This window comes from Oculina patagonica, chromosome 11 (genome assembly GCF_052425735.1).
Source record: "Oculina patagonica isolate OP01 chromosome 11, crgOcupat, whole genome shotgun sequence".
Lineage (NCBI taxonomy): Eukaryota > Metazoa > Cnidaria > Anthozoa > Scleractinia > Oculinidae > Oculina > Oculina patagonica.
Genome location: NC_135768.1, coordinates 1,012,109 through 1,024,267, shown reverse-complemented (window position 1 = coordinate 1,024,267; position 12,159 = coordinate 1,012,109). Strand labels below are relative to the sequence as shown.

Genomic DNA, 12,159 nt, shown 5'->3' with positions numbered 1-12,159 from the left:
CGAGACTTTCACAAGACTCTCACAAGCTTATTTCCCGCGCTTTTTCCAACACGTACACATTTATTTCCCGAAATTTATTTTTCATCCGATATTTTTTCATTACTGATTTTTTCCCCTTCATTTGCTTGTTTTCGTTGTCCCAATCCCCGAGGCCGAGAGACGTCCTTCTTGTCTGTGACCGAAAAAACCTCTCGGGGATCATAAAGGACTCGAAGACGGCTTACTAGCAATCGGGAATGGCCCGATTTATACTAGAGACGGATGATCCGTCTTAGGATCGAGCTTGCATTTTAAATTAGGCGAGCATTTTATAGTTAACGTTCGATAATTCGTCTGTGTATAAATACGAGCAAACAGACGGATCATCCGTCCAGACCAACTATCTTCATAATTCGTCTTGGAAATGCTCGCCTAATTAAAATGCAAGTTCGTCCAGACGGATCATCCGTCTCTAACATTGTATAAATCGGGCCAATAATATATATTAAAGAAAATAGGAAAAGAAATTTAAACCTTTTGAGGTTGGCATTTTTTTAGTCAGGAAAATATCAACCACTCCCCGTGCTTTTGACTGAATTTAATTTTATACAGACTCTTGGTTTTAGGCCATCGTAACTTGACTAGAAACATTAAACAAACAGCAGTTAAAACTACATATTATGAAAAAATAAAATGCAGTTAAAAAAATAAAATGCGATTTTCTTTAATAGTTAATTTAATTTCCCTTCGAATTTTCCTTCCCGGAAAATTTCCTTCCATTTCCAACTCTTCCCCACCGCACCCCCTCACCCTTAGCCTCTTTCACCCCTTCCCGTACCCATCTAACCATCTCTAATTCTTGAGTTTAGAGTCTGCTCGCCAGCGGTGAAGAGAGGGGTAAAAATTAAACAATACGTGAGAACGGTTGGCCGACACATTTAACGGGGTTTGTCGGCACGCTTTATGCGGCTTCGATACAAAAGGATGTGTGGGATTTACCAATTTATTATTGATTTATTTTATGTTTTGTATTAGTTCATTTCCGGGGTATAATCGACCAAATTTGGAGTGACGCCGTAAACTGGACACAAGAATCTTGGGAATGTGCAAATGCATTTTATACCGCCGCGTTCTCGTGTTGTGTGACAGGTAACGCAACCTTCAACATCTTAGTTTTCCTAAACTGGTCCAAAATCAATAGGCAATTTGTGATCTGAATGGAAATGAAGAATAAGTGTGACCTTAATGATTGTTCTATGTTTCTAGGGATAAAACAGTAGTATTTTACAGTTTGAAAATAATTTTCTTTTGAAGTATTCGTGCGATATCAAGTCCGTTTGTGATACTGTCTGACCATGAGTGCCTTTGGCTAGATATATTGTACATGACGAGAACACTTACATTATATTTTTACTCTTTGCCTTGATTTCTGGCTGGATTCATCGTCGGGTTATTTCTTTTCTCAATTTCTGAGTTTTTGACAGACGAAAACAGTTTCCGGCGAGTTTGTTATGATTTTGGTGGAATGTCATTGATCCCTTTGCATACGTCATTAATATTTATTGACCCACTAACCCACGGGCACGTAAAACAGATGCCTGTACGCGCTAACTCCGTGTCAACTTCGGGCGAATAACGCGCGTTTCTTTCGCGTTAACAAGTCCATTTATCGAATATTTAACAGTGTTTTGAATGGAATGAACAAAGCTGGAACCACGGCTCTCGAAGGCTTTATATGCCCAGCATGTTTGGTCGACTTTCCAAGCCCCTCGAAGCTTCAAGGACACTGGACGAAGTTTCACTCGCCAAACGTGTCAACCCGCTCAAACCAGCGCGTTTCAAACGATTATGAAGACATTCCAGATGACACTCCATCCGATCATACACCTCAGGTTTGTGTTTTTGTTTTTCAGACAATGTAGCATTTGAGATAAGTTTGTATATGCCATTTCTTCTCGATTGTTTGAGGTATGTCACAGCGGGTCCTGTAATATCTTTGCCTCCAAAAGCGTTATAAATATTGACATTTTGTTAGGTTTATTTAGCACCAACCACGAACCTGGCATTGCTTGTTTTCTTAGCAGAAGGGTGCCCCAAATGAAAATCTCTGTATCTCATTCGAATATCACAGAAACGCTTTATTTGTCCGTATGGGGTCTGAATTTTACAGCTAAACAAATTCAAGATTTGGTTCAGTTGACGACACAACATGGTTTCCTGTAGACGCTTGTAAATGTCATTCATTCATATTCATTCATATTTTGGACCACAAACAAAAATAAACATCTGTTGATTCGTGTGAGGCAAGTCGGATGCACCCAACTTTTCTCGTGTGAAATTATGTTTTTCACTTCCGAGGTATTTATGCACGTACGATCCAGAACGTGCAGTTGCAATACTGTCGACTGACCTTCAATTCAACCTCACAACTTGGCAATGTACATAGAACTTTTAAATATTTTTACACAGTCAAAACCATGATCTTAATCGATTTGCAGTCTTTGAAATCGAACTGAATTATTTTGTTAAAAATATCGAATTAAGGAAATTAATTTGCCATCCCGTATTGATCACTTTCCTGATGTTAAAGTATTTAACCTTTTCAGTCAAATTAACTTTACCCAATAACACTTCAGCCTTGAAGACGTTAAATTAGCATATGAATGTCAGATATTTGTTTTGGTGTAGAAATTTAAAAGCTTTGTAGTCAAAATAAATTGAAGAATGACTTATTTATTGAAAAGATACAATATCATGCACATACTGATATATTTTGTGAAGGTCAAGATATAATCCTTTTCAAAGATTTTTTTTTTTTAGGAAAAAAAAAAAAAAAAAAAAAAAAAAAAAAAAAAAAAAAAAAAAAAAAAAAAAAAAAAAAAAATTTTACCCAACACCAAAAGGCGAGCTGAACCAAAACATTTTTTAGTACTTGAAAGGCGTTAATGAAGTGAAATTATGTTGGTATTGATTATAATATATAGATTTAAGCTAGGGCACTAAGCTATTTTTTATTTTAAACTTGTATTAATTTAGATTAATTTAGATTAACTAATGAGGCCTTCCAAGGGGGTTTGTGATGTTGCTTTGTCACTCGTTTCCAACCCACCTGTCACCTATTTGGTGAGGGAAACGTAGTCGCTGTCGCAAATATACATCCTTTCAGTGTTAGTCTCTTTCGGCTTACACTGCTCTGGAACAAGATTGTGGCTACATTTTTAGCCATATTTGAGCAATGTTGCTTGTCGCAAAAACCCCTTTGAAGGCCTCACCAATAGCAGGTCAATATCAAAATCACTCATTAAATAACATAAACTGTTTTCTGTATTTGACTGTAACAAATAAAGATGTCAGACAAGTTATTTAAAGACAAAAAAAGGAAATTAATGAATGAAAAATTTAGCATAAGAAAGAAAAGGTAGTGGTCAAACCTCAAAAGGATTGAAACAAAAAACACTGTAAAATTCCCTCCTTATCCCTAGAATAGACTCCTCAATTCTCAAATGCAAAAATCCTTCTGACAATAACTCTCCCCCCCCCCCAATTTTAAATTTCTCTAACCACTGAACTACAGGGAGACTCGTGGCAAGCTAGGTCATATTTCACTACAAATAACAATACATGTATATTCACTTCTTTTTATCCAAAATTTTTGCAACTTAGCAAATTTCTGGATATTTAACAATTATCCTGCGACGCGAGCCCTGCTTGCCGCGGGCAGTGGCCGTTGGCTATCAGGTTTCCGGTTGTTTTTTCATTGTCAGGAACAATTGCACATGAAAACTGTAATTATGCAGCGCTTACAGATTTCGGACGATCCCCTCGAATATCGCAGGATTCTTTGTCGGATGACAGTGTCGTAACATTTGACCATATATGGCGCGTGCGCATCTGTTGAATAATAATTTGATATATATATTGGTCACCTAATGGCAAGTTTGTTTGATCCAAGCTCTGGGATCCTGTCAGGTCCCTTATCTTGTGTTCTAAGTCAAAACCAGTGACGAATCTAGGGGAGGGGGCTGGGCCCCCACCTTATTTTTTGCGCAAATAGAGGCCCAAAGGGCTAAGAAAAATTATTTTTGAGAGTGGGCCCCCTCCTTATTCCATGGCCTGGATGATCGGTCCCCCCCACTTAGCTGAAGGTCTGGATCCGCTAGTACAGGATGATTTACACTTCCTCCCTCAAAACATGAAAATACTCAAGAGTACAGTGGAATCCAGATTCTTGAACCCTTGATTTTTTTAACCTCCTGCTAACTTGTGATCAAACCAAAAGTCGTTTCCCTTCCCTAAGTCAAACACTGTTATTTTTCCTCTGATTTCTTGAATCCCCATTTCTCGACATAATTTTCATTTCCTGTGTTTGTTTGAAAAACTGGGATTCCACTGGGTACCAGAAAATTGTTAGCAATGCCAGGGCAGCCTAACAACATCAGTGCTGGGTGGGATGGGGGAGAGGTAGGGTGGGGGTAATCTGTGATGTAGACTAGCATGACAACAAAGGGGAGAAGTAATGTAATCACTGGTAAAGGTAAAGTCCGTGTTCATGCCTAGTGGCCCACCAGGCTGGAGCTTACAGTATCCCGGTTTCAGTAGCACAAAGTGATCTACTCCCCACTGGATGGGATGCTAGTCCATTGTAGGGTTACCCCCCCTAGAATTAAATTCACCAGTACCAGGTTATATTTATATGTGTGGGTGGAGAGAAGCACTGTGAGAGTAAAGTGTCTTGCCCAAGAACACAACACAATCACCCCGGCCAGGGCTTGAACCTGGACTGATTGATCTGGAGTCCAGTGTGCTAAGCATTACACGTAGGCTACTGGGCCTCCCAATGCAGTAATCGATACTGACTTAATTCCTTTATTCAACATAACTGGCCGGTTTGCCTTAAACTATCTAGTATGAATATGATAGTGGGATATTTATTTGCATGGCTGGGTTTCATTCCCAAACTTTTACTAACATTTATAACTATCATTAAAAGTGGAAATAAAAGAGAGAGAGATACAAAACATTAATATTATTAATCAAAAATTATAGTATTTACCATTATTGATTATGAGTTAACTTTGCATCAATGCAAAGTTAACTCTCGGAGTGAATGGGTTAAACGTCTGTCTTGCAAGAATTTTTTTTTTTATTCACAATTCAATAAATTGTAATTAATCAATAAACAATTTAATTTAGTCCACAATAAGTGATGACTGAGTTAATGTCAAAAGATTTCATGACATTGTGTTGTAAATTTAATACAAGTGCTGATTAAGTCTGTCACAGGGAAATTGACATTAAATTATGATGAAAATATTGCTGGCATCTAAAGTTGCATTCCTGGAGGCTATTAAATTTCTGGATTAACTTTCAACATGATGATAATGTAAATGTATTTACGAACACACAGAAGCTCTTTCAACTTGATCCTTCCATGTACAGTTGTTTTGCATGCACTTGAAACTGGCCTTGAAGAAGAAAAGATCTCTTAAAATCCTGCAACAATTTGCAGCAACCGTTTTGATTAAGTTGAAGGTAAACTTGTGAGCTGCCGTCTGTTCGTCTAGAGGTCCAGTGTCACAGTGGATCTATATTCTAATGATTCGATAGTTTATAATATTTTTCCTGATGGGGCAGCCAGCCAAGTGTAAGATCAACATATTTCAGTCTTCCTCTACAAGTTATGTAGCAGTTTAATTAGATTAGTTGTGTTTAACAAGCTTATATGAGCTCACTTTCTTTGCAGGTTAGCAGAAGTCAACGCTTATGTGATCATGTCTTCAAGTCAGACTTGTTAGCAGTACTGGAGAAATGTGGCTTTTGCGGTGGAGAAATTGCAGACAGCGAAGGGAAAATATGCGAGGGTACGGTAAACTGGCTTGCCTATGACCATTTTGTTGCAACACTGTTTTCTCCTTGTGTTATTATTTAGTATTTATATTTGCATGCTCCTTGAAGTGAAATACATGTAAGCTGATACACCGTCAAGTACATATAAATAGTCTACTTGTAAAATGAATCTGTAAATCATGATCATAAATGAGATTTAGATGTGATGAATGAGGGATTAAATTATATTTAATTTACAAATTACGTTTAATTTTGTTTAGGCATGTATGGAATTGCGGGTTCATAGTTTTATTTGAATACGACACGGTCCTTAGCTGGTACATATGTTTTAATGTCAGGGTAATGGAAACATAAGAAGAAGTCTTGAACAGCGAGAAAAGCAGTTTAGAAACATTAACTGTACAGTGACGTCTTAGAAATGCAAGCTGAACAACTGCAAGTGATTCCAGGGCTATTTCAAGTTCTGAAAACTTTCACTCGTGTTTCACATGGGCAAAGTAACCTTTCTGTTGCGTTTAGATTTTTTGACATAAAACTCACAGATTTAAACAGTTCTTCTTTGTTTCTAAAGATTTTAGCCAATCACAGCATGCATTTTTTAATCCTGGGGTTGCACAATATGCATCTACTTGACTGTCTACTGCAGGGTTGTCACTAGGGGCCGGCTGCCGGCTAATTTCACTGGCTGAAAGAGAACTTAAATCCGGCTAAAAATTCACATGAAAACAAGACTCAGGTTAACTTTTAGAGCTGCCAAGGCCAGAAAAGTCAGCTGGTATTGTTGATGAGCTGGCTTAGTGTTTCCTTAGCTACATCCCTGCTACTGGTCGTAATAATAAGACTGCACTCACAGCCACTATATTTAATTAAGAGCCTCACCTTCACCTATCCTCTTCATGCCAAGTGGCACATATTTTTTTTTTTATTTTCCCCCCCTCCCCTTCCTTTATTAAAAAATTTTCCTCACCATAAAAAACAAACACCAAAAAAACAACTAATTTTCTATAATAAAAAGGCCTCTTCACTCAACCACCAACCAGTCTCTTGCATGGCCGCTGCAATGCACACCTTGCTCCAGGTCCTCCATCCAGCTATTTCTCTCTCCTTGTTGTCTTTGGTTGAGGCCCTATGCGCCAACTTGGCGCCAGAGGACAGGTGAAGGTGAAGGTTGTCTTTGGTTGAGTACCCCATCTTTGGCATCCTTCTCGTGTCCATGTTAATGCAGTCCTGCATTATATTAAAAACAGTATTTATAATGTTTCATTATATATATAAATAATAAATGGACACTTCAGCATAATAGTTTTAAGCAAGGCTGCTATAAATAAAGGCCTTTTGGCCTTATACATGTGTCCAAGGGCACAAGGAGGATTGAGTGAGTGTTTGCTGTAACTAAGGCTACAATAAAGTAGTTTCAATCATTCAATAATAATTTGTTTATTTTTTTGTAACTTGCAGTTTGTAACTACCACTGCCATGACAAGTGTGAGAGGATGGTAAGGACCAGTTTAAATGCTCTATTCCTATTTTAGTTACCCCAACCAACCTCAAGGGAAACGAAAAAGGTTCGAATTATCCGGAGTTCGAGTTATTGAGGGTTAAATTAGTAAGAAATGACCTCAGGAGGGGAATCAAAAAAGGTTCGAGTTAGCGGGAGGTTCAAGTTATTGAGGGTCGAGTTATTGGGATTCAACTGTAGCTTATGGGAAGGTTTAGTCAGGCATGTATTTAGACACCTCAGGTGTGGATCCAGACCGGTTTTCACCGTTTCATGGAAATCATTCAAGATCTTGTCCAAGTGCCTTAAAATACCTGGAAATGGCACTTAGCAGTGGTGGATCCATACCTTGAACTAAGGAGGGGCCCGTTTTTGTGTGTGAATGCCCAAAATTTTTTAGCAGGGGGAGTCGTTAATAAATGTCGTTTACCAGAAATGAGGAGGGGGCCTGCTATTGGCCACTGCTTATGGAGTCAATACCTATACATTTTGCTGAGGGAGCATGCCCCAGATCTCCTGACAGGCTCAAGCATTTGGCGCTCATGTTATCAGAAATTGGTAACTGTTTTTTCTGGATCCGCACATGCACCTGGGTGCAGTGTTGTGCCTTTGCAGTGGCTTTTGGCTAATGATTGGTCCTTAATGGTCAGTCTTGAGTTATCAAAGGCCTAGAGCCTGTCATCAACTTTACTCTCACAGTGCCTCTCTCCACCCCCCATGTTTATTAGTGAATTGTTTGGAAAACATGACATTATTCTTGGGGGCAGGGGTAAGGATGACCTGCAATGGACTTGCATTATTCCTGGTCACTTTATGCTATGGAAAAGTTCTGCAAATTTTTAAGTCACAGAGTACTGATCAATTATTCTTATTAGCAGTCACAATTTTTTGTTTTATTAATAGTACATTGTGTTGTTTGTGGTTTGATTTTTTTAGGTCAAAGTGCAGTGTCTGCAGCAGGGTTCTGCTAATTCAACTCACAATAAATACAAGGTAAAGAGACTTTAAAAGAGACTCTTAATTAATTACATAAACCATGTTTGCGAGCTCTGTATTGAAAATTTCTTCATGTTTTAACTTTTCTTCCACCTTAGACTTTACCTGATGATGAAATTGCTAGAAGAAATGTGAGTATCATTATGTTTACTGTGTACTCTATATTGGCACAAACTTATAGGTGGCTTAATTCAACACAATTTATCACTAGAGGATTCTTCAAATGTTTTCATATTTGTCAAAAATATATGATAGGTAACTAAACTTGTCTAGTGAAAACATCTTTTATCTGAACATGCATAATTGTTTATTGCTGTTTTCATTTCAGCGAACGCCATCGTCAGCCAAAAACCTTGTCACAAACATATGTCACCATGTAAGGCACAGAGTATCAAGGTACAGTCTATGTTTCTCTTCAGGAGGTTAAAAAAATTTTGTTATTTTTTGTCGTCACTTTTTTCGTTACATCACATCTTCCTGCAGTATACTGATCATATAAGTTTTTGTTTTATGTTGTTGATCTTGTAGAAACAGAGTGCGGCATGTCGATGAGCAGTTTGATCTTGACTTGACGTACATTACAGACAGAATAATAGGTAAGCCAAGAAAATTGTAAATACCAAGTAAACATTTTTTATAGGCTGCACTTACAGTGCTAGTTATTTCCCGAACAATTTATGAAATAACCATACAGAAAGTTCTGCAGCCAGTTTCACCGATACAGGCTCCATTTTAAAGTGATTTTATTTAAATTCTTTTTTCCACTCTAATAAGACTCTAATAAGCAGGGTTGCTGCAGGTCAGGGGAAAATAATATTCTTGAAGGTCAAGGAAAAGTTAGGGAATTTTATTATTATTAATTATTATTTATTGTATTAAATCGGAGGCTGGAAGGAACATTTCAGGTCAATGTGATCTACACAATGTTTATCTTTTTGAAATGGAGGCTGGAGGCTGCTACTATTAAATCTCACATTTTGTATTTATTTGGTCAGGGAAATTTCATTTTTTTTTATTCTGATGTCTGTGATAACCATAATTAGGGAAAATGCTGTAGCATTCTAAGTCAGTGAAAAAAATTCACAGCCTCAGATGGGATTTGATGCCATTTACAAATTGTTACAGGTTACTTCTTCTAATTATTTTCAATTCTTCTGGAATGCAGCAATGTCATTTCCTGGATCGGGGCTGGAAACAACTTACAGAAATAACTTGAGAGAAGTGGCAAAAATGCTCCAGACAAATCATCAAGATAAGTACATGGTAAGAGTACTAGACAGTGTGCTAGGCATCTAACTTCTCCTTAGTGTATCAATATAGGACAAGCATGTAGGTAAGGAGACTAACGGAATTGATCAGAAGGGCAAAATGATTTACAGTCAACTCTTTGTTAAAGAACACCTCTATAAGACGGACACCTGGTGTTGGTTCCATCTCTGCCGTTTTTCTGTCAATTTACGGGAACTAAACTCCCTATAAGACAGACCCCTCTCTAAGACAGACACTAAGACAGACACTTGGTGTCCGTCTTTGAGAGAGTTGACTGTATATCAATTCTCCACTTGCTAGGTGGTGGGAGAAAGGGTGTATTTCCTACTTAGAGTTTTGCCAGGACTGTCGTTTGGCTGCTAAGATATTAAGACCAAGTTTTTGCTTGTTTTTTTTAACTCAGGACTATACCAAGTCTATGTCTTGTAGTGAAATTTCAGCCGGTGATAAACCTTCTTTCTTAGATGGTAGCCAAATCTTAGCTATGTCCCTGCTACTGGGGACACCCAGATTCCCACAGGGGAGGGAAAGTAGCAATAAGTCCGATGTAGTCGTCCACCCTTTGCTGATAAATGCGGTAGATCTACAAATCGTATCTTCTATGCATTTCAGGTTTTTAATTTATCTGAAAGAAGATATGACATATCCAAACTAAATCATCAGGTAAAATAATTTAGATCCATTTCAATGCATCGATCGTTTTAACAGTATGTGTTTAAAAGTCTTATTAAATAAGGGATAATGGCTTTAGCCAACAGGTGTGAATATTTCCAACTCTGTGCAAATCCAGCAGGAAAAGCTGTTCACACACATTGCAAATTGAAGTGTTGATTAATTAATTGTTTTATTGTGGTGCAGGTTTTAGATTTTGGTTGGCCAGACCACTTGGCACCACCACTAGAGAGACTATGTAGGTAAGGCAAAAGCTTTCAAGCAGTGAGGGTTTCATGCAGTACAGTTTACACTGCATAAAAGATTAATTTTGAGAACAATAATTATTTTTTAAAATTTTTATCTTTAAATATGATGCTCTTAGGAATTAAAGGGCTAAATTCTTGTTATTCTTGCGTGTTTGCAGCATAATTAAATCAATTGATTCCTGGCTCAAGTCTGACCCTAACCATGTAGTAGTTGTCCATTGCAAGGTATGTTAACTATGTTGATATGAGTGTTAAAACACTGTAGTTAGGCACTTGACTCTCAATCCTTATTGTGCCTTGGGTTTCATTACAACCCAACACCATGCATGTCTTTGAGTGGAGTTAATGTTGTTGTGTGAGAACTTTTCTGAAGACTTTTCTCTGGTTTCCCCAGTTTTTTAGCTTCTTCCATGAAACTCAAGATGTCTAAATGTCAACTGAATTTAGTTCATTCAGAAATTATATAGTGGACTTCCAAGAAAATCAGTTTATTACTTGCTGCTAAATTTACTGATTGATGTAGCTTTCCTTTCTAGAAATAATAGTTCATTAAATTTCGGTAAGCTGTTCTGAACACTGTAAAGTTGTATTTCTCAGAGTAAAGAAAATCATCAACTAGGGGACATTGTCTTGATGTGTTGCCAAATTCTCACAACTAACATTAAAAGAAATGTATGGAAATAAGTAAGGAGAGTTAATATTTTGAAACTACTGTTCCAGGGTGGTAAAGGAAGGACTGGTGTTGTCATTGCAGCATACATGCATTTTAGCAAGATATGCTCCAGGTAGGGATTGAACAGGTTTACAGATTATCGTAGTGAAGTATTTCAGTCTCTTTTTCTTTGTTATGTGACTTGTTTGGCTTCTCGTGTATTGTTTACATATGGTTTTTTGTTTTCCTACATTAGTCCTCAAGCTGCCCTTGACTGGTTTGCTATGAAAAGATTCTATGATGATAGCTTGGGAGGAGTCACACAACCATCACAGAGAAGGTCAGTTAAGTGTTAACTTATTAAACATAGAAATAGAGCCATATTTCGCGAGTACTTAATTTCGCGATTTTGAGAGGAAGGTACAATTGGAGTGTATTAAATTTCGCGATTTTTATCTATTCTTCAATATGAAGCTTTGACCTCGAAACTGTAACGACATAATAATATGAAAGTTATCGTAAAAACAGCAAACAAAACAATATACACATAACAAAACATAAGGTATTCAACAGTCTTTATACCTAATAGGTTCATCTGTGACTGCAACAGCGAGATTTTGAAGAACTTGGCGGCAGAGAACAGTTCGAACAGTGCGACTGATAGAGTGGGAGATAACTAATGGGCAAAATTAAACTAAAAAACTCTTAAACATGAAGCTCAGACATGTTGGAATAACTACATAAAAACACATCGAGTTTAATTATTTTTTTTTATATTATCAGTACGATACTAAATTTCGCGATTTTAAACTTTGCATGTCCTATATTTCGCGAGTATTAAATTTAGCGATTTTTTCAAAATCGCGAAAATCGCGAAATTTAATACTCGCGAAATTAAGTGAGAATAAGGTAAATTAACTTTCGCCAATTTGCTGGCCATGGGAGCAGTAATGATGATGAATTTAGCTCCAAAATCCCTCCTTTTGTAATTGTTTCCT

The 12,159-nt window shown here is 37.3% G+C and overlaps 1 protein-coding gene across 6 annotated transcripts in view; it reads left to right on the top strand.

The window, feature by feature from the left end:
* The first annotated feature begins 1,451 nt into the window (after window positions 1-1,451).
* Window positions 1,452-12,159, top strand: part of LOC144631167 (tensin-3-like) — a 51,477-nt gene continuing 40,769 nt past the window's right edge. For 5 of the 6 annotated variants that reach the window (XM_078489559.1, XM_078489558.1, XM_078489556.1 and 2 more), the window contains exons 1-13: window positions 1,452-1,871; window positions 5,723-5,840; window positions 7,285-7,322; window positions 8,261-8,317; window positions 8,419-8,451; window positions 8,649-8,716; window positions 8,849-8,916; window positions 9,486-9,583; window positions 10,202-10,252; window positions 10,448-10,503; window positions 10,668-10,734; window positions 11,230-11,294; window positions 11,418-11,501. In XM_078489559.1, coding sequence (XP_078345685.1) covers window positions 1,677-1,871; window positions 5,723-5,840; window positions 7,285-7,322; window positions 8,261-8,317; window positions 8,419-8,451; window positions 8,649-8,716; window positions 8,849-8,916; window positions 9,486-9,583; window positions 10,202-10,252; window positions 10,448-10,503; window positions 10,668-10,734; window positions 11,230-11,294; window positions 11,418-11,501 — 998 coding nt within the window. In that variant the 5' untranslated portion in view covers window positions 1,452-1,676. Of the gene's footprint in view, window positions 1,872-5,281; window positions 5,512-5,722; window positions 5,841-7,284; window positions 7,323-8,260; window positions 8,318-8,418; window positions 8,452-8,648; window positions 8,717-8,848; window positions 8,917-9,485; window positions 9,584-10,201; window positions 10,253-10,447; window positions 10,504-10,667; window positions 10,735-11,229; window positions 11,295-11,417; window positions 11,502-12,159 lie in introns of those variants that run through there. The other variant, XM_078489555.1, reaches the window with a different exon arrangement.